Source organism: Crocodylus siamensis, chromosome 3 (genome assembly GCF_052110815.1).
Source record: "Crocodylus siamensis isolate JL-2025a chromosome 3, ASM5211081v1, whole genome shotgun sequence".
Taxonomy (NCBI): domain Eukaryota; kingdom Metazoa; phylum Chordata; order Crocodylia; family Crocodylidae; genus Crocodylus; species Crocodylus siamensis.
The window spans coordinates 251,713,504-251,740,320 of NC_143397.1; the positions used below are offsets into that span (position 1 = coordinate 251,713,504).

Below are 26,817 nucleotides of genomic sequence, written 5' to 3' on the forward strand. Positions count from 1 at the left end.
GGCGGGGACATTTTAATTAGAGAGGCCATGCTCATTAAAACACTGAAACGGCTTGTGTATTCGGTGTCCCATATTTCAAAACGGCCACGGGAGTGCTTTAACTAAAGCTTATTCAACAAGAGTTAGTTCAAGTGCCCCCACTGCCATTTTGAAACGCAAAATGCTGAATACATAAGACTCTGCAGCGTGCTGGATTAATGGAGGCTGCTCTGATGCATCAGGATACATGAGAGCATGTGTACAGGCACCCAAACAGGTCCTCATCTACACGGACAAAGAAGAGAAGAAAGGGAGGTACAGATTGGTCAAGTCAAGGTGACCCAACAGGTCATTAGTGGAACTAGGAACAGGCCCCAGGTGTCCAGGTGACCTGATTCCCAATCCAGGGTGCTGCCCATTAGACCACAAGTCACTAAATACTGTTTTGGAGGTGATCCCAGCCCCTTCACAGTCATTTAAATTTGGGCTGGACGATCACAACCCAGACACAGTGGTAGCACATGGGATCAGAAGCCAGGACAGGGTGACAACCGGGGTGTGACGCTAGAAGTCAAGCCAGAGTTAGATGATTGGGGGCGGGGAGGGATGAGTGACGATGAGGAGCCACAATCAGAAAAGCATGACTCAAGTCAGAGCCAGAAAGCCAGAGTCAGTAGTCAGTGCTCACACCAGGCTCAGAAACTGAGAGCCAGTCAGGAGCAAGCCAAGGGTCAGAAGCCAGACGACAGCAAGACTAGGGAGCAAGAGCAGGGACCAGAGCCAAGGCAAGGTCCTGAGATTAGGCTGAGAGGAGATGCACTGTGCAGACACCTTCCTGGAGCCTGTCTCCTGCCTTGAAGGCTGTGAATGGGGCAGTCTTGTTCCTGGATGTATCTCGGTCAGCGCTTGGGTGCCTGATGGACGACTCTTCCACAGACAGACCACGGTTCATCACAGAGACAAAGAACTTGAACAGGCAGGATAAAGAAAAGTCTACTCTGGCATTTTAGCCTCTATGGTTTTAGGCATTTGCACAGAGCAGTAAGCACAGTCTGCATGTTTTGCAAGGATTAGGGAATGTCTATACTAATGCTATCGTATCCATCTGCTATAATCTCCACATGCTTTCCTGGATCCCCTTTTAAATTGAAAAAAATACCAACCCACCTAAGTTTCTCAATAACTAATAAAACGTCCTTCCCTAAGGGGTTTGATAGCTAGGCACAATAGAGTAGCCAGGGAAACGTTCAAACACAGTAGGTATTTGATGATAGCTCTAATCAATTGGTCATTAGTGCCCGCATTTTGTGTCATGCCACAGACCCTGATGTATCATGGTCCTTTACTCCGCTGATACCGTCTATTAATCTTACTGGAGAAGCAATGTTTCAAGACAGGTTTTAAAACCGGGACAATGCAGAACATGTCATCTCATAAATAAAGCACAGCACAGTAATTTGCTGAAGAGGTAGGGTGCTATTTCGCAAAGCACTGGAGGAAAGGAGAGATAAAGGAAGAATCCTTGTCCATTAAAACATTAACCTGCTCTTGCGTGTGCCATCTTTCTCAAGCGAGGACCCAAAAAGTCAGGATTATGGTTCAATTATGTGATGAAGCTGGTCATCTGCAGAAAGCCTGCTATGGAAGAATAGTCTCTTCCCTCTTATTTTTTCCCTTAGACTATAGAGTGATTTCATGTCCCTTTAATAGCTTTGCTAGAGAACTAAGTGCCAGGTATCCTAGGAAAAAATGCCCCTCGGTGTTATTTACCATGTGCTACATGACAGAGTCCTTGGATCTGGACAGACAGCACTTTTACAATAGTGGAGTTTACACTGATTTTGTATCCCGAATGAGTCCACATTAGGATGTGGAGTGGACAAACTGCTATTCCAATGTAGATGCTCATAGTGGGTATTGTCATAATAGCTACCCCAGGCTGGCAGCAGGCAGATGACACCTGTACCAGTGAAACTTAAGCCAGTGCCATTTTCTCACTGGTCTTTTTGTGGGTTTGAGTAAGTTATAGCAGCACAGGGATTTATAGAAGTATGCTTGTGCTATCTGTCCGAGCCCTTGCGATTGCCATGAAAGACTGGCTCATCAAATGCCACAGAGACAGCACGCAGGCTGGAGTGCCCATCTGCAAAGTGGTTAAATATGTATTTTGCTTCCAGCCTTGGACTGGAAAGGACGCTTCTCACATCACTAGGGCCAAAACAAGGACGCGGGTAGGGGTGGGGGGCAAAGCCTTCCTGTGACAGGATCAATCGTGCCTGCTGCAGTGTTACATCGCAACAGCATGTGGATGAATCCAGCTGTTACTGAGTCACTGCAAACCTCAACTCCACAATAGAGAAATAGGCTATGCGCTTTGCAAAGCCTTTAGAGCAGGGGTGTCAAACTCACCCCATGCGCTGGCCCAGATCTGGACCATGGAGTTGCTTGTGGGCCAGACCCATGGGGCAAGCAGCAGCTGTGGTGGTGAGGCTACTGATGAAGCCAGTGAGGCCATGAACTGGAAGTCAATAGCTGCATGATGCCACAGTGGCACCAGGGTAAGCAGCCAGAGGCCAACTGGTGAGCAGGACTGTGTTGGTGCGGTCTTTGACTGCCTGCCAGCTGCTGAGAGCCATATTCAGTGCTGCTGAGGCCCCAATTTAGTGGCAGACCCTAATCTTCCCCGGCCCTCCGGTAGCCTGGCAGACTGGATGTGTGACCACTCCTCCTCTAGAGAATAAGCTACAAATCTACAAGCACATGAAGGAACCAGGAGGAAATAGAAAGTGTTATATTTATAGGGATAAATCCTAAAAGCGAGTTTGACTGATTTGGCACTGCCTTGCTGGATTAGCTATACACGCCTAGGTGGCAGAGCAGCATAATTTCCCATCAGACATCCTATCCTAACCCTGCAGCCATCAACTCAAAGTTAGCCACTGACTTCAGTGCAAGAACTTCCTGCAAATTATCTTGTTATGCATACACATGTGCAAGACAGGCATACAACCTGCACACCTGAACTGCTGCCAGAGAACAGGGAGATCAACATATGTGTATATTCACCAGTTTTTTCAGAGGTCATAAGTTTTAAGCATTCAATGGAACTTGTGCTCCTAAGTCAGTTAAGCCAAAAACATTGTTTCTTAATTAAACAAAACACAATTTTCCCAAGCATTTGAATACCCCCGAGCACTTCTGTTAGGCTCAGGGTTTGTAAAAGCTTTTACAAAGAAAAAAAATAAAAACATTGGTCAAGCTTGACCCAAAACCATCACTCTAAAAGACGAATGCTATTGAGAGATACAGTCAGAACTATTTTAAACTGCAGATGTACAATACATGAGCTAAAGCAGCATTTCTCAGCCCCTGGGTCATGACCCAAAAGTGGGTTGCAAGAATAGATGAAAGGGTCATGAACAAACTTTAAAAATGGATTTTCCTTTAAAGGACAAAACGTGGGAAACCACAGGTTTTTCCTTGCAGGCTGTCACAGTTCCAGCCTGCAAGGGGATATTTGCCCCCACCCCTTCCCCACACACCGGGGGGCTGGGGCCTGGGGGCAGTGGGCCGGGAGTGAGGGACACTAAGTCAGGACTGGACATCAATGTTTCCAAATGGATCCTGGTACAAAAAAGGTTGAGAATCACTGATCTAAAGCACACCCATATAGTTACTTCCAGCATACTGCTATGTAACAGAAATCCGCCTTTTGTATGTTAACTTCCTCCCCCACTCCACTTCAGCTACCTGAAGCCTGCAAAGAGGACAGAGCTGGGCTGTTCTCAGTGGGGGCAGATGACAGGGCAAGGAGCAACAGTCTCAAGTTGCAGCAAGGGAAGTTTAGGTGCGATATTAGGAAGAACTTTCTCACTAGGAGGGTAGCAAAGCACTGGAACAGGTTACCCAGAGAGGTGGTGGGATCTCCATCCCTGGCAGTTTTTAAGATGTGGCTAATCAAAGCCGAGGCTGGGATGATCTAGTTGGGAGTGGCCCTGCTTTGAGCAGGGGGTTGGACTAGATGTGACCTCCTGAGGTCCCTTCCAGCCTTCATTTCTATGACTGATTGACATCAGACTTTCCTCTGTGGCCACAAGAGACTGGACTGGGACAATGGATTTAAACTGCAACAGAGGAACTTTAGGCTGCAAATAAGGGGGGCTTTCTCACCCTGATGGTGGTCAAGCACTGGAGCAGGATACCAAGAGAAATTGTGGAATCTCCATCCCTGGGAATTTTCAAAAGCAGGTTAGACAGACATTGACTGGGTGGTGTAGGAGTCCGAGATGGTCCCTCTCTAAGCAGGGGTCTAGACTAGACAATCTCATGAGGTCCCTTCCTGCCCTCCTGTCCTATAATCTTAACACACACAAGTATTTTTGGTTCCTTGTGGATGGAAACATTCAATGCACTCATCTCCAGATTACCAAGGACATGATTCTGCAACCTTTACTCCAGCCAAGCACTTGCATTGAGTTCAAAGGAGATGTGGCCCAAGAGCGTGATCAAGGCTTTTATATTCAGATGTCCAGACTGGGGGTTGGGGTGGGGCGAGAGAAGAATGGATGTAGGAGTACAAAAAAAAGCAGAAAATCAGTTCTGTAAGCATAGCATACAGCAGCGGTAGGCTGCAAATGGCCACTGGTCCTGCACAACAGCTAGCAAAGACTAGCATCTTAGAAAAGCCTGCTCTTTCAGTCTAGGGGACTAGATTGTACTCCACAGTAGGTATATATGTAGACTTAGGCACCTAAGTGCAATTCTGTTCAGGCCTGTTCAAGTTCATAACCCATTCCTTTGTCTACGTTTGTAACATGCCACTATATGACAATTAAGATTAAGCTCACCGAAAAAAGGCGGGGAGGGGAATATACCCATCTTCTGTATGACCGGGTCTCAAGCCGGGTGGAACAGAATCATACGTGGATGCTTAAGTCTACTTAGGCACTTAACAGACAGAACAGAATCTGACTGAGGATGTTACCTGAATATTTTAGATCAGGATGGGCAATTATCTGGGCTGCAGGGGTCCTTAGTGGTGTTGGTGAGCTGTTATGGACTGGGGCTAGGGGTGCTGACCCCTCCTGGCAGAGTGAGAGGGGCAGGGGCAGGACACAGGAATTGATCCTATCTGGCCTGGACCTGTTCACTCTGCAGCCACTGCTGGGGTTGCCAGACAGAGCGGGCAGGCGGGGTATACAAGGAAACTGGCCGAGGACCCCCATGGGCAAGGCACGCTCAGCTGGGTGGGTGGGATGGGGCTGCACACCAGCGGGGAGCAGCAGCCAGGAGTGCTGCTCCTGGCAAGGGCTGGGGCTGGGGCTGAGGCTGAGGCTGGGTTTGGGATCACAGCACAGTGACAGCGTGGGGCCGGGTGTCAAGAAAAAGCTGCAATTTTCTCCCTGATGCCCTTGCCTATAAAACTGGTGCCCATCGCAGGGATATGCAGGGAGATGATCACAGCTCTACCCCGGGCCTCAGCCTTGCACTGTCATTGCCCTTCAATCCCATCCCTGGCCCCAGCTCCGGCCCTGCCCACTCACCCTGCTCCTCGATGCTGCTCCCCACATGCCCACGACCCTTTCCCATCCACCTCGCCTAGCACACCCTGTTCACAGGGGTCCCAGGCCAGTCTCCATGGAGAACCCGCCTACCCGCCAGCTGTTCCAGTGCCCCAGGCAGTCAGTGTGGGGCAGATGAGCCGTGGTGCCCGGGAAGCAGGGCCGGGTCCGGCAGCAGTGGTAACACTGGAGGAGGCAGCTACCACCGCCTGGACTGCCAAGAAGCTGCGTCCCGCACCACCCCAGCCCCACTGTACACCCGGAGGCAGCAGGACCAGCCGCATGTGATGGCGTAGCTGCCCCCTGCACCTGGGTCAGGCAGGGCCAAGCGACCTGCCGTACGACAGATAAAATCCCTTGGAGAGCCAGATTCAACCTTTGGGCTGTATTTTGCTCTCCCCTGTTCCAGACAGTCTTTAATATCACCATTATTCACATTTTACCTACACACTAAAATTATCTCTCTGTTATTATACCAGCAGAGTCAATGTGCCATACCTGGGTGGCATATATACAAATATCTAAGTAAAAAGTGTATATTGCACTGTTATAACTACTGCTGTAGAGGAGTAAGATAAGTTATAACAGTGTAAGATACCTTCATACTGATGTAACTATATAAATACAAACTATCTGTGCTACCAACTGTGGAAATGTAACTACGCTGGTGGGAAAAAAAAATTAATAGTCCCTTAACCAAAAAAATTAATCAGTGCAACAATATGGATGATAGACCTAACTAACTAGGCTTCATGGAAACAAAGCAACCATCTACTGACTAAGTGAGATGTATGTTAAATAAAAAAGTCAACTCACCCTTTGACCTTGCAGACCAGGAGCTCCGTGCTTGCCTTCTGGACCAGCCGGCCCCTTTAAAATAAAAACCATTTATCAGAATCTGTTAAGTGAAATATGGAAGCATGCAGCCACTTTCACTCAGTTTTGGGCTACTGCTGCAGTGCATGGCAGTCCAGACGTCTCATCTAGAAAGCATGTCACCTCATGAATAGTAAAGATGAAAGAACAGCTTAAAGGCGGCGATTTAATGTTCTAATTTTGAAAAAGTATAATAGTACCTAGTTAGGTATTTTAAATGAGATTTGCCTCACTTACCTAGTAATATGTTTTCACAGTGCCAACAACTTTCCAAGGCACGATACGACAGCTATAGCAAAATATGTCTGTTTCCCACTTTGAGAGCGAGAATGTATGGAGCGTGTGAACACGAAGTAACAATGAGAATGTAAACTGTGATATCCTGAAGAGTGAGACCATAAGATACATCTGAAGGCAAGAGACTGAAATGAAGCCAAGTTGTGAGATGCCGAACGTGTTTAGATGGTTGCAAGAAATCACATCAAATTATCCAGTCTCTGTTTCTCATACACACATGCTTATATTTTTTATTACCCATTGTAATGGTGCTGGCCTAGAAGTCTTGAGTGATGCTATCTCCTATGACAGCAAGCTTTCTCTGACCTCCGTTACATTGCTGTCTAGGAGTTAAGAAAAGGTTCGTGTCTGGAAACCACTCTGAGAGACACTGAGTAGACCCCAATAAAACCAAATGGCATTGAGGTTAGTTAGCGCCTCGCATGACTGGGCTCTACAGTTGAATTTCACCTATATGTAGAGGGACAGCCCATGCACAATGTACAGGCACTAAGTGGTACTAAGGATTTGGAGCCACATAAAAAGGATGACTTTTATTTACCAGAGTACACAACCAAAGATTGTGTACATCACTACAGCCTGTAACACAAGGCTTGAGACATGCACAGGGCTTTTGGGGTCTCCAGTGGCTGGAGTGAGTTTCCATTCATCAGAAACAATATCACAGTGAAGGAAGCTACTCACCGGTGGCCCTGGAAGACCAGGTAAACCTTGTGGTCCTCGAGGACCGGGGTCTCCCTAAAAAATTAAGTAAAAAAAAAAGTAAGTGTTAAAACAGCCAATTTCCTGTTTAACACACTCAAACTGAGGGAGGCAGCTGATACCCCTGTCCATCTGTACATATGTTGGGGGAGCACTCCATATACGAATGGTCTTCACCCTAAATGTGGAGCCCAATATGCTGTTGTGCACATACAATACGCACCCAATACATGCGCCATATAAGTTCCACTTGCACCCCATATCAGCGGGATATAAAACGGGTGCACAGATCTTTCACCAGCCTTTGCATAGCGGCCCACTATTCCAGGTGAATTTGTATCATAAACCTGCTGTTGTCCATAAGCTAATTCAGAGCCTTGATTGTTCTTTCTTTGCTTCTGGGACTGTCAGGGATTAGTTCGTTAGAGCATGAACCAGGCTGCCTGAGGCACCTATGGATGTCGTGGCAACTGGAAAAGCGCCCAAGGCATAAGGCCATCCCAACCACATTCTCCTCCCTCTCCGATCTAGCTGGAAATATTCCACGTGCAGGGACTATTGTTGGGGAGTCATCTCTCATCAGAGACCTCTTCTGTACCAGGGCTATTCTCCAAGATCCCTGGTTGCCCCCCACCACTAACATAGCTATGAATCAGCCCTCCAAAGTATACAGTACGTATTTAAAAATCAGTGACAGCCAGATAAATACCAATGGCTGGTTTCCCATCTCTCCCTGTGGATACGTGCTTGGAAAAAACCTCAGTTAGTGTTTGAAATTTGCATGAAGGTCTTCTACTAAAACTGAAAGACTTTTAGAAAGCCAGGTGTTGCTTGCAACGTGGCTCATGTCATGAAGGGGACACTGGCCACTCTTCCTGTCTAGCAGTACAATCATTTGGGGTGGGGTGGGGTGAGCAAAGCAGCAGACCTGGAAACCCTCTGAGAGGAGGTGCCAGAAGTGAACCCTTTACCCCTCCACCAGGAATCTTTGTCAGAGCAGGAATAGCCCCCAGGCAGGCATAGCCCCTCACTCAGCAACGTATCTGGGGGGCAGTGAGCAAAACGGCATCTCCCTCTTCACCCCTGGGAGTCATATTTGTGGGCAGGAAGGAGCAAACAGGGCACCGGGGTGGCTCCTGGGCAGACTGTGGCATGGGACGGCTACAGTTAGTGTGCCATAAGCCTGTCCCCCACAAAGAGGAGCCCCAGCCTCCACTGCTAAAGCAACAGCAGCTGCCACTTGAGTGCAAAAAGCAGGGACAAGAAACACCCTGTTCCTCTTCTACGTGCCCCCTTGCTCTACACTGGTCTGTATTACCAAGACACACAGGGCTTTTGGGGTCTCTGCTGGCTGGAGTGAGTTTTAGGCTCTGGAGCACCCCACAGGTGCTGAAAAACCTGCTATGCCTGTTCTGTCTAGTACCAAGTACTCAAGTACCAGCAATTAAGTGTGTGTGTGTGTGTGTGTGTGTGTGTGTGTGTGCGCACATGTGCATGTGTGTGTGTGCATGCACCACAGGAGTACATGTGAGAGAGACAGCAAGCACGCGAAAGGGGAGGGAAACAGATTTTTTTTTGTCATAGTTTCATACTTTCCAGGGTCAGAAGGGACCTGAGCAGGTCATCAAGTCCGACCTCCTGCCATGGCAGGAAAGAGTACTGGGGTCAAACGACCCCGGCAAGGTTAATGTAATATAATGAATTTATTTCTAGGCACACTGGGCTTTGTAACATAAGATAAAATCTAGTCCGAAAAGCTAAGCTACCTGGCAATATCCCTCTAGTTGTATAAAATACATGCATTACTTAAACTGAATGCAGCGAAGACACTGAACAGCTCTTACTCGCTCTCCCTTTAGGCCTTCTGTCTGCACCTGAAATGAAGATGTCAGCATCATAAAACAGAAGAGTAAGCAGGAAGACAGACGCAGGAATTTCCGGTCCAGGATCGTTCTCCAGAGCGTGCATCTATCCCATTGTCTACTCCCTCACGATCCCTGCTAATCTCTTCACAGCCCACTGCAATTTTATTGCATCCCCTACTTAGCCTGGCCTCCGCAGTCTAATTGAACAGCATTTCTTGGCAACAGCCTTATTCGCTTGGCTGTCTATTGAGTGGTTAGCATGTGTGTGTTGTTATATAGACAGCAGTCAAAAATCTGCCTTTTCCTTCCCCTCTCCTAGTCCTATACTCATCCTTTGTGTGAAAGACTGAGCTGTTCACCTTGACCCTGAACTCTTCTGTACCCTCCCCAAGCCCACGATCATCACACCACTACCGGGTCCGTGTCACACCGCCCAGCCAGTCTTCAGAAAACCATAGCCTCCTGTTCTGCCTCACTCCTTTGTGGCCTCGGCAACTCCCAACTTTTCATATTTCCAAGCCCCCACAAAACAGGGGAGGTAATCTGGTACTCACGACATGCTGCTCCTTAGAAATTTTCATTGGCTTAAGCCTCCTGTTCATTTTAAAATCCAGAACTAAATCCGTCCCTTACTTAACAAAATCCTCCCAGTCCAGCCCTCATGTCCCCATTCTCTTCTTATGTATCATGTTAATGCTAAAGAAACATCTTACCACAGAGCCTGGTAATCCTGGGAGCCCTGGTTCACCCTGCAGAGAAAAGAAAAAGCAATGACATTTAAAAATACCCTCTCCAAACTTTCTTTTCAATAGCAGCTGTTTGCCTTAACAGTCTGCTTTCTTCCCACTCAGACTGCACCCAGGTAATATGCCAGAAAAGGAGAACTCACCAAGAGGCTTATAATATAGCAGTAAATTGGAGGGCCCGATCCAATCAGTTTTAAGCACATCACTGTTTCCAGTCGAATTCAGATAGCATAAAACTGGGGTCATGCAGTGAAGAACTGGATTGATAAGCAGGAATCGAGCCCCAAACACTTATTACTAGTGTTTATATATGACATACATTTTAAAAACCCAAATGGACAAACAACATAAAAAAAGCTCAGCTCAACTCTCGGATGACTGGGGGATTCTGTAGGATTCAGGTTTAGGGAGAAAAATAAACATCTGCCCTTGCTTATGAAACGTGTGCAATTTTTATCAACAATTTGCATCAAATATGGACCCTACAGTGTCATCTGCAAAGTTACTGTGCAGACCAGACCATACTATAAGTACCTTCAAGACTCTTAGATGATACTTCTCCACCCTGGTGATTTATTGCTTTCTAATCTATAATTTTGTTCCAGCACTTCTGTCTCTAACAGTCCCAAATATTTATTAACACTGTAAAATTGGGGACCATATAGATATCTCTGTAGCATACCCCCAGGCAGGGACTGATGGAAAAAAACTTACATATAAGTTTCCTTATCTGCAATATCCTGTTCTTCCTTATTGATCATTTAACTCGCTGGTCGACTTACCCCATCTTTCACGTACTTCCTGATTTATAGGAATGTAATGGATTTAGGCTCCTATCGTATAGGATTTCCAAAGAGCCAGAAGGAACTAAGTTGCCTAATAATTCTGGGTGCCCTTGAAGATCCACCATAACTTTTTGATATACCATCCCTCTCTGAAACCTACATGGAAAATCCTCCAAGAATTACAACCCATACTAGAAGACCCAGATCTTAAAGAGATCCTCCCAGAACCACCCATCCTAGCCTTTAAACAAGCATCAAACCTTGCCAACCTCATCACCAGAAGTGAACTTCCTATGGCCCAAAACACACCAAATGGATCCAGACCATGACGGGACAAGAAATGTAAAACCTGCCGACACCTCCACCACTCCCACAATAACTAAACCCCGCAACAAAACCATCACTATTCCTGGACCTTAAACCTGCACCTCCAGAAATGTTATATATCTCATCCAGTGCACTGAATGCTCTAATGGAAAATATGTACGGGGAAACCAAACAACTGTGCACCATACCACACATTTATCATAGACAAAAATACCCAAATACCCATGAGGGCAGATTTCTCATAAATCAACCACTGTCTCTCCAATCTCTCAGTTCTAATCCTCAAAGGGAATTTACAAAACACCTTTCACAGATGAGCCAACAAACTTCACTTCATCAATCTCCTGGATACAAAAAAAAATCAGGGACTAAATACAGAAACTGGATTTATGGCATATAATAACCTGCATAACATCTGATACCCTAGGTAACCGCTCTACAACTTACCAGCCATATTCTATCACAAGGTCATCTTTTCCCTTCCCCTCCCCCACCCCACCTGTTTCTTATCCATTTTCTCTCACCCTTCTGACCCTTCCTACCACACATTTGCATTTTCACCCACTTGCAATTCTTGGCTTCAATCACACCCAGGAAGAGCATAAACCAACTGCAGACTCTTCCTGTGCCTGAAGAAGGGTGTTTTCACTTGAAAACTTGCTAAGAAGAATTTTTCCAACTATTTTAGTTGGTCTAATAAAAGAGATCAGATTTAGCCAAAGCACCTTGTCTGATCATAACATTGTGAAATCCAAGCAGAGTTGTAATGGCAAAAAAAGCAGATTGTTTTGGACACCCAAGTTTGGAGATGTTCATCAGTCAAAGGGTTATTTAACTACTTCAGGGAAAGAATAAGGCAACTGTTTTCCCCTTAATGCCCATGAATTAGACATGGAATTAACAAACATGATGCACGTTAGAGGAAAGTGGCATGGAGGCTGCTCTGGAAAGACTAATTGCTAGTTTTCAAATAACAAGATAAAACTCAACACTAAAAATAACCTGAGAGCAGCAAGTAATTAGTCAGAGGAGGGGTGTAGCTTGTCATTTTTTCTAGGTAGCTCCTTGCATGTAGATGGAGGTGGGAAGCAACCTTCACATGAACTCATCCCCAATACCATGGCCTTGCTGATGCGATGCCTCTTTTGATTCAACTCTCTTCGCTAACCTGGATTCTTCCCTTTGTTTTCTGAACTAATCTACACTTGCTGATTTCTCTTTTGAGGAATCTGAATCCAGCACTGGAAGAATACAGTATGCCTGATTCGCCTCTCATTAGTGCATATTTCAGATTGTTGCAATCCCACTGTCTCACCAGACTTGCTATTGCTTTACCCGAGGGATCAATACTGCCTTTAAGCCTAAACAGAAACCCATGCACTACACCACCTGTTCCCCATGATGTTGACTTATCCTGTATTATAGTGCTGTGGATGTTACTGGTATCGTTCACTGAAACTACCGGCTCAGGGTTTCAATGCACCAGACCTGATTCTAGTTGAAGGAGCTGGGCACCAAAAAAAAAAAAAAAAGGAGGGCAAGAGTGCTGGGACTTGGAGAAGAGCAAGGAAGAGGATGCCTGGCCCACAACCATATAGCAAGGGCACTCCTGAGATGTTGGAAGAAGTGCATCAAAGCCCTGTCTAGCAGAGTAAGACTTTAAGAATACAGTTCTCCCATTTGCTTGACAAATGCCCTAATAACCAGGCCCTGAGCCAGGTAGAGATGGGAGCATCCTCTGTCCTGCATCCTTGTTCTCCTTCTGACTCCAGGATTCTTGCATTTCTTTTGGTCAATGGCCCAGCTTCTTCAACAAGAATTACATCCAGTCTCTCAACCCTGACCTGGGGGTAGGGGGCACATAAAAGTAGGGTGATTCCTCCTCTTCATGATTTGGATCATAGGATAACGGACATGCTCAACACAGGGACTTCACCCTTTGCTCCATAACTACCATTTCCTACTGGATGCCTTCAAATGACTCTTTCTTCAGTGCTCACCTGCTCTAGAGACAGAGAAGACTGCTCAGTGTGCAAATGGGAAAGCTATTCACCTCCCTGGCTGGAGAAAGATCCCTTTCCTGAGGCCAGGTTATTATTTTAGAAGTGAGCTGCCACAGAGGTTTAGATGTTTCACAGACAGAACAGGATCTGAGCCAGAGTCTGAATTTTCTTCTCACCGAAGAGGGGAAAAGAAGAGACATGCTCATGTTTTGCAGATGATTTCCAGAAAGTTGCATCAAATGCTTCTGGCCATCATTGGAAAAAGGAATGAACTAGACCAATTCATATGAAGAGCAATCTAAAGACAAGAGAACAAGCTGTGAATATTTTGTCAGGGGGCACAGATCGCACTGGCGATCAAAAGAGCTAACAAGCATATGATTCCTCGCCAAGTTTTCCTATCTGGATGTTTCATTGTGGGTGGACTTGTCAGCCACAAGACTATCCGATCACAAAAGCATCTGGCATTGCTTCAGGAAGGAAAATCAAGCAGAGCAGGGACCACAACAAAGGCAGGTAAGCTCACACCAAGCGGCCCGTTGTACAAATAGTTTATGAACAATAATTCCCTGTGAAGAACAGAGACATAAGCCACAGTCAGCTGTTCTCATTTCCAAGAAATCCTAAGACAATGGGGACAGGCCCATAGGATCATCATCTGCTCCCCTGCAAGTTGATGGGAGCTTTGCTATTAGCTTACACACCAATATCTGCTCTAGTGTTAGCTCCACATACTTTGTGGAGTTGATTCAAATCCCAGCGTAAGGTCAAATACTGAGCCTCCACCTTAGTTCTCAATGGGAGCCTCTACACATCGCCCTACAGTGATGTAGCAACACACTACAGCACTATCTGGTGGACTATAGCAACGTAGCAATCACGTGTGTCTACACATGATCACCAGCTAGTCACCGTAGCGGCATGCTCCCTGGGTATAACACGCTGCTACAGTGACACAGCAGCAAAATTTACCCATGCACTGCATGCACAGTGCAGTACCCACCCCTACTGCGCCATGCTTTAGTACTTCCAAGAGGAAGTACTAAAGATCGGTGCCATGGCGACATCACCGTAGGGAGACATGTAAATGTGCCCAACGTGATCAATTGCTCAATGCATCTGATACCTTTGAGAGTAACCAGCAGCACCACCATTTCATAGATTTCATAGACATTAGGGCTGGAAGGGACCTCGGGAGATCATTGAGTCCAGCCCCCCGCCCAAAGGGCAGGAAGTCAGCTGGGGGTCATAGGATCCCAGCAAGATAAGCATCCAATTTCCTCTTGAAGGTGTTCAATGTAGGTGCCTGAACCACCTCCGCTGGCAGACTGTTCCAGACCTTGGGGGCTCGGACAGGAAAGAAATTCTTCCTTATGTCCAGCCTGAAACGGTCTTGCAGGAGTTTGTGACCGTTCGACCTCATCATCCCTCGGGGCGCTCTGGTGAACAGACGTTCCCCCAGATCCTGGTGGTCACCCCTGAGAAACTTATAGGTGGCCATCAGATCACCCCTGAGCCTACACTTTTCCAGGCTAAAGAGTCCCATGGCTCTCAGCCTATCATCGTAAGATCTGTTTTCCTGACCTCTGATCATGCGCGTGGCTCTCCTCTGGACTCTCTCAAGCTTCTCCACATCCTTTTTGAATTGTGGAGCCCAAAACTGGACGCAGTACTCCAGCTGCGGCCTCACCAAGACCGAGTACAAGGGGAGAATGACGTCCCGGGATTTGCTCAAGAAGCATCAACGGATGCAAGCCAGCGTTTTGGTCACTTTACTAGCCGCAGCATCACATTGCAGGCTCATGTTCATCTTGTGGTCAATGATGACCCCCAAGTCTCTTTCTTCTGTAGTGCTATCCAACGTAGCACTGCCGAGCCTATAAGGGTGCTGCAGGTTTTTCCTCCCAAGGTGGAGAACCTTGCATTTTTCGGTGTTAAACACCACCAGGTTCTCGTCCGCCCATTTGCTGAGCTTGTCGAGGTCAGCCTGGATCACCCGCCTATCTTCTGGCGTGGGTGCTTTGCCCCAAAGTTTGGTGTCATTGGCGAACTTGGCCAGTCCACTCCTGACTCCAATGTCCACACCATTAATGAAGATGTTGAACAGTATGGGTCCCAGGACAGAGCCTTGAGGGACCCCACTGGTCACAGGGCACCACGATGAGTGACTGCCATCAATCACAACCCTCTGGGTCCAACCACGGAGCCAATTTCCCAGCCAGCAGATCGTGGTGGAGCCAAGGCCACAACTGGGCAGTTTGACCAAGAGGTGATCATGGGATACCAGATCAAAGGCTTTTTTGAAGTCAAGATATATGACATCAATCTCTTCTCCCCTGTCAGGTGATAGGTCACCTGGTCATAGAAGGAAATGAGATTGGTCAAACAAGACCTACCCGCAACAAACCCGTGCTGGCTGTCCCTTAGAATGTTAGCCTGGGCCAGTCCCTCAAGGATGGCCTCCTTAATAAACTTTTCTAAGATCTTCCCCAGGATAGAAGTCAGGCTAATGGGCCTGTAGTTAGCCGGATCCACTCTCCTCCCTTTCTTGAAGATCGGCACCACATTGGCCTTCTTCCAGTCTCCGGGCACTACACCAGAGCGCCAGGAGTTTTCAAAGATTCGTGCCAGGGGCTGGGCTATGACGCTCGCCAGCTCCTTGAGTACCCTGGGGTGCAGGTTGTCAGGGCCAGCTGACTTGAAGGTATCCAGCTTCTCAAGGTGTTCCTTCACAAGGTCAGCATTTATGGAGGGTAGGGGATCCCCGTCACCTGGATCTCCCTGTCCCATAGCAGGCATGGGCGTCCCATGGGACTGATGAAAGACTGACGCAAAGTACCTATTTAATAGGTTGGCTTTTTCCTGAGTGTCAGTTGTCAGTTGCCCCACCTGGTTCAGCAGGGGTCCAACGTTGCCCTTGCTTTTCCTCCGGCTCCCCACATATCTGAAAAAGGACTTTTTGTTGTCCTTGATGCTCGAAGCTAGTTGGAGTTCAGTTGCAGCCTGGGCTTTCCTGGTTTGCTCCCTGCAGGACCGGACCAGTGCAGAATAATTCTCCTTGGAGGTGAATCCCGTCCTCCATCCTTTGTAGGCTTCCCTTTTTAGCCGCAGGAGATTCGCTAGGTCCCTAGAGAGCCAGGAGGGCTGCTGTGCCTTCTTGCTGCCTTTCCTCCGTGTTGGAATAGATTTAGCTTGTGCACTGAGGATCGCTTCCTTGAGAAGCAACCACTCTTCTTACACTCCCATCTCCCTGGGGTCGGGGTCCCTGAGGGCCTGACCGACAAGCCTCTTGAGCTTGTCAAAGTTGGCTTTTCTGAAGTCAAGGACTTCTGTGTTGCTGACTGACTTGCCAGCTTTACGGCAGATGGTGAAGGTGATCAGCTCGTGGTCGCTGTCACCCAGCTTCCCATCGATCACTAGGTCGCCGATTAGGTCGTCCCCCGTAGCCAGTACCAGGTCGAGCAGCGCTTTGCCTCTCGTTGGCCCATATACTTCTTGAGTCAGGTAGAGGTCATCCACACACGAGAGAAAGCTTTGCGCCCGCTCAGATTTTGCTGAGTGATCTTCCCACGAGATGTCCGGGTAATTGAAGTCACCCATGACAACCAAGGTCCTGGAGCAAGCGGCCTCAGTCAGTTCCCGGGCGAACTCCTGGTCAAGCTCAGGACTTTGAGTGGGAAGTCTGTAGTAGACTCCCACCATTGTGTCTCCTGTGCTGTATTCCCCACGAATTTTTACCCAGAGGGTCTCTAGCTGTCCATGCCGGTCGCCAACAACAGCTTGCAGGGACATGTAGCTTTCCTTCACATAGAGAGCTACACCCCCACCCCTTTTGTCAATACGATCCCTCCTGTACAGGATATAGCCCTCTATACCCGTGGTCCAGTCATGGGTGGAGTCCCACCAGGTCTCCGTTATCCCAATGACATCATAATTCTTTGCACTGAGCAGGAAGACAAGCTCCTCCCACTTGTTGCCCAGGCTCCTGGCATTAGTGTACACGCAGGCAAGTGTGCCCTTAGGGGCTCTTGCCTTGCCCACAGATTGTGCCAGGGCTGGGGCAGGGGTGGGCTCCCTTAAGTGCCTTGGTCCGCTGGCTTTGCAAGGGTCGCTCAGCGGGCCAGCAGTGGCAGTCGTCCCCCCATCCCCCAGCGGGCTTAGTTTAAAGCCCGGTGGAGCAGGTCAGCCAGCCTGGCTGAGACAAGCCTCCTCCCCAGGGGAGAGAGGTGGAGGCCATCTCTTCCCAGCAGCTCACTGCCTCTCTCGCCAAACAGCGGGCTGTGGACATGGAAGCCAAAGCCTTCCTGATGACACCAGCTCCGCAGTCTTTGGTTCACTGCGTGGATCCTCCTCTCCCTCCTCAGCCCATAGCCCGAGACTGGGAGGATCGACGAAAACACCACCTGAGCTCCCAGACCCCTAAGCCCCGCTCCCAACTCCCTGTAGTGCCTCATGACCTCTTCTAGAGGAGCTTATTAAATTTAAACTAGTTTGCTTTCCCTCAGGCCCCATGTCGAACTCACCTTTTCTCCTGTAGGTCCAATGGCACCTGGTAGGCCTGAGCTGCCCTTGGGACCCTGTAAAAAGTTAATAATATATTAAGATTTGTAGTGCAAGGCAGGGAAGAGCATTTAGCAAAACCTTAAGAGCTTGGGCTGTTTTGCCGGAGTATGGACCTAGTGACCTAGTCCAGGTTAAGAAGTAACCTTATAGAAGGGGTTTGCAATCAGAATAAAATCAAAGGTGGTGACGTTGTGCAGACACAGGATTTGGTTCAAAGTTATGAAGCAGACCATCCAACTATACAGGCTGGGATCCTTTCCTGGGACCAAGGGTCACTCCACAGGCACAGAGTCATACAAGTCCTGGATGTTTATAATCCCAGCTGTCCTGTAGAAAAGAAGTGATCTTGTTCCAGGTATTCAGTCTTATCCAATGGAGTCTACCCTGCAGCACAGGGCGAGAGTGGGGGAGTGCCTGGCAGGTGGGATCAGGAAGGTCCGGCTGTACTGAATGTAAAGGAGCAGGACAGCAGAAACAGGAGCAGGGGAGAGCTTTGTTATTTGTTTGTTGGGCTCCATAGCGGGGCTTTGGAGTAGGGACAGGATGCATAGCATGTCCCTCTCCCCTGGAGACACGGACCCTGAGAGTGCAATTCACCTCTTAGGCCAGTGGGATGCTGATCCCAGCCAGCAGATTCCCAAGAGCATCAGAGCCCAGCCCAGATCAAATACTCAGGCTACGCGGAAGAACAAGGCCCAGGTTTGAAAAAGGTAGAAAAGCCCCCAGAGAGTACCGTTATCTAACATGAAGCCATAGGGAGCAGGTAATGATTAGCTTTTGTGTCTGTATCACTGTGCATTTGCTGGAAAAAGTAGGCAGACCTCAAAATAACTGAATGGCTCCAGTGGAAAAAATAAACTAAAATTTCAGTGATCCCATAACTTGATGCATTCCCATTAGAAAATTGGGAGATAAATACAAACTTGGCAAAAATACTACAGTGAAGGTAAAAAAGTGGCTGAGGAAGAAATGAAAGCGATGATTAATTGTCAGCTTTTCCAGCAAACAGAAGAACTGTGTTACACAGGTTACTGAGCCGCGAGCCATATCATGCCTTACAGAAGAAGGTGTATGTTCAAGCAGGATTAGCTCTGCTGATGACATTGTACCTGGTGGGGAAACAACAACACAGGCTGACAAAACCAAATTGCTAAGTAACCAGGAGAGATTATACGTAGAGGATGCAGAAAGAGTATTCTCCCGCAGGGAGAAAGTCAAGAGCACGGAGGCAACCTGATCTCTTCTCCTCTTCCAGGCACGCTAAGTCCTGGTTGCTTTAGAGCTGCAGCATGGGGCAATGCATTGAGAGAGAGCATTTCACTAACCACCCGAGTGCCTTCATGCATGTTCAGATGAAGCAAACTCCTAATTCATGGGCTGTTCCTCTCTATCACTTAACGCTCATTATTACAAACTCGCCACAAGCTTGTTTGATCCAAGCAGGCCTGGGAGCACCGGCCTCTGGCAGCATATCTGTGTAAGTGCCAGTACAGAGCGGCAGGGGGCAAGGAGGCAGAAGGCTTTGGAAATCTCTCTAGCACCCAGAGCTCAGCTTACCTGCACTGCAGCTATTTGCACCTCAGAGCTCAATTTGCACCCATGCCACCCTGCAAGGAAGGCAATTATGATACAAATGTGGGAATCTGTAGACCTGGGCTCCACGTCCAGCTCTGGCACTGACTTACCAAATAACCTCAGGCAAGTAACTGCACCCTCTGGACCTGTTTCATCTCCCACGCTGTCCACTTACATCATTATCTCGTGAAGGCAGAGACTGCTTTTCAGTTTAGGTACAACTCCTAGCACAATGGGAACCTGATCTTGCTGGGTCCTATAGGTGCCAGCAGTGCATAAAAACCAAGTTTGGTGCTCAGGGCAAAGCCCACAGCGGCAGCCCACCCCTCACCCCATGCACAAATATGCTCACAGATCCCCCCCATGCTTGCCTGGGAGTGCATGCAGCACTGGGAAGCCGTCCTTCCCCCCATCCCTGCACCTTCCCCCCAAAATGAGCTGCTCGCAGCTCCGTCCTGTGCCCGTCTCAGCTGGGCAGCACTTGTTGGCGTCCCTTTGCTTTGGCGCCCAGGTCAGTCGCCCCACTCGCCCTCCACTTGCTATGGCGCTGGGTGCCAGCCTAATACAAGTAATGGTACCAATGCACTATTTAACACATGAGCTGCAGGGCATATGTTCTCTTAAAAAAAACCAATGCCCTTTACGCCTGTTCTCTTAGCTTAATGCGTTGAACAGACCGCACTGTAATTACTGCTGTCCATTACAAGGAAACAGCCAAAAAACAAAACAAAACACGTAAAAAACCCTTAGGGAAAACCTATTCCATGAAAAGGTAAGCCTTAGGATGCATTTGCCTTGTCTTTTCTCATGGCCTTGTGACAAGATAGTTAGCTAAATTCCCAGATTCATTGGACCCTGACACTGAGCCCTTCTGCTACAGCCTCGAACTTCTCACCTAGAGGTGGTCATCAGTGCACCTTAGTGCCCATGCCACCCCAGGCCTCTGGACCAATGCTGAATAGGCAATAGGACCAGAAAGAAGGCGGTGACCATGTTTCCCACAGCCCAATACTGTGTGTGACCGCTTGCACCAGCATAAAATGCCAGGGGCCCACTTCCTTTCACAATGACATTGTTCCCGTGTTACAGAGGGGCAGACTATACAAGGTGCAGGGCAGTGGAAACCGCCCCTGGGGATTCATTTCAAGAAACATAGATAGAAGTATGAAAGAGCTAGGTCACAGCCTGGCAAGTATAACATCAGCCACATCGTTTGCATCTGAGCTCCACCACCGAGCCCATCATGAATTCTGCGAGAGCACGCGCTCCTTTTGGCACTGGCACTCTTGCATCTTGTACACGTAAGCACAGGATCTCTACTTCAGATCCTATTTTAAAAGGGCTCTGAAGAGTTGACAGCTTTGAGCAAAGCGTTAGGGAAATGCTTTAGATATGCAAGGATCCCCACATAAATGCCAGTGAGTGTTGCAAGATGACATTTAAGATTGCTTCACGCGGGGCACAGATTAAAGGAGAAGAAATAGGCTGGTTTGTATTTATAAAGGCAATAACAGCAAGTCTTAAGGGGATTGTGTTGTTGCCTTTGAATGATCTAATGCCCATAGACTACGATGATAAGTCAATAAAATGTTTTGTTCCCTAACTGTGTTGCCACACTGTCCTTTGTACCTAGGCAGGAGCCTTCTCTGGTCCCACACTAAAAGTACAGCGCTCTTTTGAATCAGAAAAAGACTCGTTAGAGCATAGCAACACTACTCTATATACAGCCAGGTCACCTTACAATTAGGAACTCAAAAACACTTTCATAGATTTCATAGACATCAGGGCTGGAAGGGACCTCGGAAGATCATCGAGTCCAGCCCCCTGCCCAAAGGGCAGGAAGTCAGCTGAGGTCACAGGATCCCAGCAAGATAAGCATCCAATTTGCTCTTGAAAGCATTCAAAGTGAGTGCTTGAACCACCTCCGCTGGCAGGCTATTCCAGGCCCTGGGGGCTCGGACAGTGAAGAAATTCTTCCTTATGTCCAGCCTGAAACGGTCTTGCAGGAGTTTATGACCGTTCGACCTCACTCGTCATCACTTGGGGCGCTCTGGTGAACAAATGTTCCCCCAGATACTGGTGGTTACCCCTGATAAACTTATAGGTGGCCATCCCTGAGCCCTGCGCTTTTCCAGGCTAAAGAGCCCAATGGCTCTCAGCCTGTCGTCGTAAGGTCTGTTTTCCTGACCTCTGATCATGCACATGGCCCTTCTCTGGACTCTCTCAAGCTTCTCCACATCCTTTTTGAATTGTGGAGCCCAAAACTGGACACAGTACTCCAGCTGCGGCCTCACCAAGGCCAAGTACAAGGGGAGAAGGACATCCCAGGATTTGCTTGAGAAGCATCTGTGGATGCAAGCCAGCATTTCGCTCACTTTACTAGCCGCAGCATCGCATTGCAGGCTCCTGTTCATCTTGTGGTCAACCATGACCCCCAAGTTCCTTTTGTCCCTAGTGCTAACCAACGTAGCACTGCCAAGCCTAAAAGGGTGCTACAGGTTTCTCCTCCCAAGGTGGAGATCCTTGCACTTTTCGGTGTTAAACACCATCAGGTTCTCGTCCGCCCATTTGCTGAGCCTGTCCAGGTCAGCCTGGATCACCCTCATGTCCCAGGTGTGGATGTTTTACCCCAAAGTTTGGTGTTATCGGCAAACATGGCCAGTCCGCTTCTGACTCCAATGTCCACTCATTGATGAAGATGTTAAACAATACGGGTCCAAGGACAGAGCCTTGGGGACCCCGCTGGTCACAGGACACCATGATGAGTGACTTCCATCAACCAACACCCTCTGGGTCTGACCACGGAGCCGATTCCCCAGCCAGAGGATTGTGGTGGACCCGAGTCCACAATTGGCCAGTTTTGCCAAGAGGTGATCATGGGATACCAGGTTGAAAGCTTTTTTAAAGTCAAGATAGATGACATCAATCTCTTCTCCTTTGTCCAGGTGATAGGTCACCTGGTCATAAAAGGAAATAAGATTGGTCGAGAAAGACTTACCCACAACAAACCCGTGCTGGCTATCCTTTAGGATGTTGGTGTTGGCCAGTTCATTAAGGATGGCCTCTTTGATAATCTTTTCTAAGACCTTCCCCAAGATAGAAGTCAGCCTGACGGGCCTGTAGTTAGCTGGATCCACTTTCCTCCCTTTCTTGAAGATCGGCACCACATTGGCCTTCTTCCAGTCTTCGGGCACTTCACCAGAGCACCTCTTGATGATCCGTGCCAGAGGCTGGACTATGATGCTTGCCAGCCCCTCAAGTACCCTGGGGTGCAGATTGTCAGGGCCGGCTGACTTGAAGGTATCCAGCCTCTCAAGGTGTTCCTTCATGAGGTTGGCACTGATTTAAGGAGATGCCTTCCTGCTTCTATATTTGTTATATGTGAGCTCTTGGGAGAAGTCCTAATCCAGGCACCAAGTTCCCATTCTGTACGAGTGTTTTCATTTTTCAGAAACACTTTCTCACCTGTAACCGCTCTCCACATACCTGTTTTCCCTCCATGCCTGGCTTCCCAGGGAACCCATCAAAGCCTCGTTCTCCCTAGGGAAAAGAAGAGAAGTTAAATGATGACCCACGTTGCAGTCATTTTGTAAGAAACATTTCTGCTTTCAGAACCGCCGTGCATCCCAGTGACAAGGCAGAGGCAGGGGAGGAAGAAAAGCAAGGAAGCAATGCAAGAAGACCTGGATGACTCGTCTGAGAGGCAGACAGGGGTTTCAGAAGAGCGGTGCACCCCGCTGAGTGCTCTCAGGACCGCAGTGCTGACCTGGTCAGGGAGGAAGCCCCCGGACCAGGCACGCAGTTTTCTTCCAAGCACACAAAGAGGCCAAAGAGACTGTGGGCATGAGTCAGGGGGAGCGCTCCTTGAGGAAACCCCTTCCCAGGACCAGGGTTATATCAAGCATCCCATAGCACACTAGTTAGTAAGGGCACTTGAAATGGGGAGAAGGCATGAGCAGGTAAGTGCAAACTCGGCACTATGAAGCAGATAGCAGAGCCAGTATTTCATGGAGCCTCCCTTCCCTGTTGCCTCTGACAATACTATGGACATGCGACTGGCCAGTCGTTGTGATGGTTCAACCATCACAGTCAAGCAGGAACTAGAGGCTTCAAATACCCACATGGCTCTGCAGTTTCCCTTCAGCAGGGAAGTTTGGCTGCCGAGGGCACAGCTTCCCCCCTTCCCTGTGGAGCGGCACGTGAGCTGCAGCTCCAGCAAAAGCTGAGATGGCTTGGACAGGAGGGGGCTGTACAATTGTATGCTACCCAGGTGGTGCAAGCTTTAAGTGCTCCAGCAAAGGCAGAAATTGAGGTGCTTTGTTGTGTACATCTGTCTGAGCCCTGTTAGACCTCAGCACATCATCCTGAAGTTATAACACAGATCTCAGCATCTTACAAGAATGGCTTGGGGACAGGCGGCGGACAGACCGGGAGGTTCAACCCTTGCCTCTGCCATCACTTTCTCCCCACGACTCAGATGCCCATTTGCAAAAGGGAGATCATATTTCCCTGATCTCATCTTGCATCTGTCTGATCTTTTTAGATTTCAGGCTCTTGGAAGCAGGGGCAGTCTTACACCAAGTGTATGTTCATCACCCAGTAAAACAGAGCCCTGATTTTGCCCAGGGGCCTGTAAGCACTCGTAGCATTAGCTCGAGGCTGTGGTCACCTTGCCTGGTGCTGATAATGATGATTCCTGTTACAAAGGCAGACTAAATTTGATAAAGGGGTGTAGGTTTTAGCCATGTTAGTCTAAGGACATAGGCAGACAAGAGTCTTTTGGTGAATTAAAAGATATCAGATTCACCCAGAGAACCTTCTCTGCCCTAGTTTGATAGATACAAAAAACGAGAACTCTTGGTTCCAAAATGATAGCTTTTATTAGTTTGATAAATACATTTTACCACTGGAGGGAGCTATATGCAACCAAATATCTGAACTTCACTCTTAATCAGCTTTCTATCCCATAATACAAATATTTAACTTTAGCGCTTATCAGCAAACCAGTGCTTATAGCATTAGTTTTAATGGCCCCATGTTGTAAAAAAAAAATCCACTGATTTAGCCAGCTGAAAATGGAGTTGAAACTCAATTAATTGATGAACCCTGCCCCCCTTTAAAAAAAAAAAGGCAATAAATCATGTGGCAAAAAACGCTGTTTCATGCAGAGATGTCCAAAGGCTGGACGTACACTGCTCTGCATTTTACCAGGTCCAGTCAGGAGACTGCTGGACTGTCGGACTCGCGATCTTTTATCTTTGCAATCAGAAGCAGCAACTGCTGCAGGGCTACTTGTCTACCCACACAAACACATTCGCACTGCCCAGCTCCTACTGTTAGTGCCCCGCGGTACAGTCGGACAGCTCGGCAAGCCACAACTTTACTGACTGCTAACAAAGGGAGAGCGGCACAACAGAGCATCGCCACACTGCCCGAGAAGGAGTGGGGTAGAAAGCATGATATCCCTGCAGAGCTGGTCCAGTCATGCTCCAAAGACAAGGGGAGTTTTTGGTGAGAAAATAAAATTTCAACTGAAAGTATTCAAACACAACCATTTTGGAGAAATGTTTCATGCTCTGAAATAGAAGGTGGGGTTCCTTTTTGTTAGCTAAAAGGAAAAAAATCAGAAGTAAATAGCCTATTTTCCCCTGCATTGTTCATTTTAAAACTGTATTTTTTTTTCAACCAGCTAGAAAATGGTCAAAAAATATTTTAAAAATGCCCCCTCATTTTACTATACACGATTATAGTTTTTCCACCTTTTACCCTTAGAAGTCAGTATAAAGTTTCTTAAAACATCATTTTGCAAGCTAAATCAATGCCCTGATTCTTAATTTTTTAATTTTTTTTCTCCCTATTTGCTTACATTTTTTTTTGAATTGGGAAACAGAAAGAAAGATAGGTCAACTGCAGGGGAAAATAATTCATATTTTAAAAAATATTTCTCAGGGAAACACTGCAAATTTCCAGTGGGAAATTCTAGTAAGGTGGACTCCTGTACTAGAATTTCCTAAGTGAAATGTGCTGAAATTTCAGTTTTCTGCCCAGTTCTTTTTCATAACTACACATGCACATGCTAAATTAAAAAGTACTATTGATTTTATATCTATATCAGTAATCTAATCTTGGCAAGTTTCAAGATTGAATCAATGTGTCATTGGCAGCTCCTCCAAGTTTCTCAACATGACTTCAACCTAGTTTGCAAGAGTGCTGGAAGATCCCAGGTTTGGCCATGCATGCCAGTAGAGGACTTTAGTCCATATTATATACTGCATAGGTTCTTTGAAAGTGCTGAGATGATGAATAAAGGGTATGGGTATGGATCTCACCCTAAAGGCTTAGTCATAGTCCTTTCTTTAAGAAGCTCCTACCTGCACAGAAGCAAGGGTGTCTGAGGGCTATTTGACTTTTCTTTTCAAACACTGGCATACTGATTGAATGCACCAACGCTCACAATATGGTTTCATAGCTTAATGCTTTCATGGTTGGTAGGGCTGGAAGGGACCTAAGCAGATCATCAAGTCTGCCCCCTGCCATGGGCAGGAAAGGATGCTGGGGTCATGGTTTATGGCTCTTACCTAAGTAAGAGAACAAATGCTTCTTGTGCCAGGAGAAGTCTAGGGGAAGTAAGAAACAATACTTAAGAGTTTTCCCAGGGGGATAAAAAAAGCAATGGCAGATTTGAGAGCAGACAGGGAGATCTTTGGCCTTTCTCCTAACACCCACTGTTTTCAGCTGGTAGGAATGAAATCAGTGGAACTGTGTCTCCTGAGAACGGTATCAATGCACTGCTAATACATAATCATTATAACAGAGAGCTGGGGTTTCAAGACACAATTACTTGTGCATAGCCTCAGCATGAATAAAATAAAACCAAATACAGTTGATCCACATGCTACCCCTTGCTGAGTCTAGTCAGTCTTTCGCCCCCGCCCAGCTCAAGCCTCCTCTCCCATTTCCAGGGATGTGAAAACAAGCTGCTGGCTTATGGAAACCAAACACCCTCCACCCTTGGAGACTGCCATAGGAAAGGAGGCTGAGGGAAAGGCTAGACAGTTTGCTGGTTGGACTCCAAGAGTAAGGATGTAAGGAAGACAAAACAATAAAGGGCACTAGCTCTGGCTGCAATGGTGAAAACAGCAGGACCGAAACAAAACAATGTCTGCTTTCATTGTAAGCTCTATATGGATGTTGGGAGCAGAGCACAGGCCAACAGACACAATGAAGAAAATGAACATTCCTCAATCTGAGACACATTGAATATTTTGCTTGAAAGAAGCAGAAGGGAAAGAAATGAGAATGAGGTTGGGTTACAGGACCAATGACTCATGCAACTGGCACCTGGCTGACTGTTTTAGCAGACAGGCCCAGGGACTTGGCCTGTGAACTCCTTCTTCACCTCCACACAAGAGATCAGTTCCAGGCCAGGAGTGTGCTACGTTGGCGGTAGCACAACTAATGCAGGGGGAGAGGTGTGTGCGCAAAAATAGCAGCTGGCATAGCCGGTGACCGGCTGTGCCACTGCCCGCGGCCCAGAA

At 47.6% G+C, this 26,817-nt stretch overlaps 1 protein-coding gene across 4 annotated transcripts in view; it reads right to left on the bottom strand.

Moving 5' to 3' along the window:
- The window catches only part of COL22A1 (collagen type XXII alpha 1 chain), a 316,497-nt gene that overhangs the window by 101,834 nt on the left and 187,846 nt on the right, over window positions 1-26,817 (bottom strand). For all 4 annotated transcript variants that reach the window (XM_090040702.1, XM_090040701.1, XM_090040704.1 and 1 more), the window contains 6 exons: window positions 22,766-22,819; window positions 17,665-17,718; window positions 9,994-10,029; window positions 9,260-9,289; window positions 7,398-7,451; window positions 6,357-6,410 (listed from right to left, as the gene is read on the bottom strand). In XM_090040702.1, the coding sequence (XP_089896828.1) occupies window positions 6,357-6,410; window positions 7,398-7,451; window positions 9,260-9,289; window positions 9,994-10,029; window positions 17,665-17,718; window positions 22,766-22,819 (282 nt within the window). The remainder of the gene's footprint in view (window positions 1-6,356; window positions 6,411-7,397; window positions 7,452-9,259; window positions 9,290-9,993; window positions 10,030-17,664; window positions 17,719-22,765; window positions 22,820-26,817) is intronic.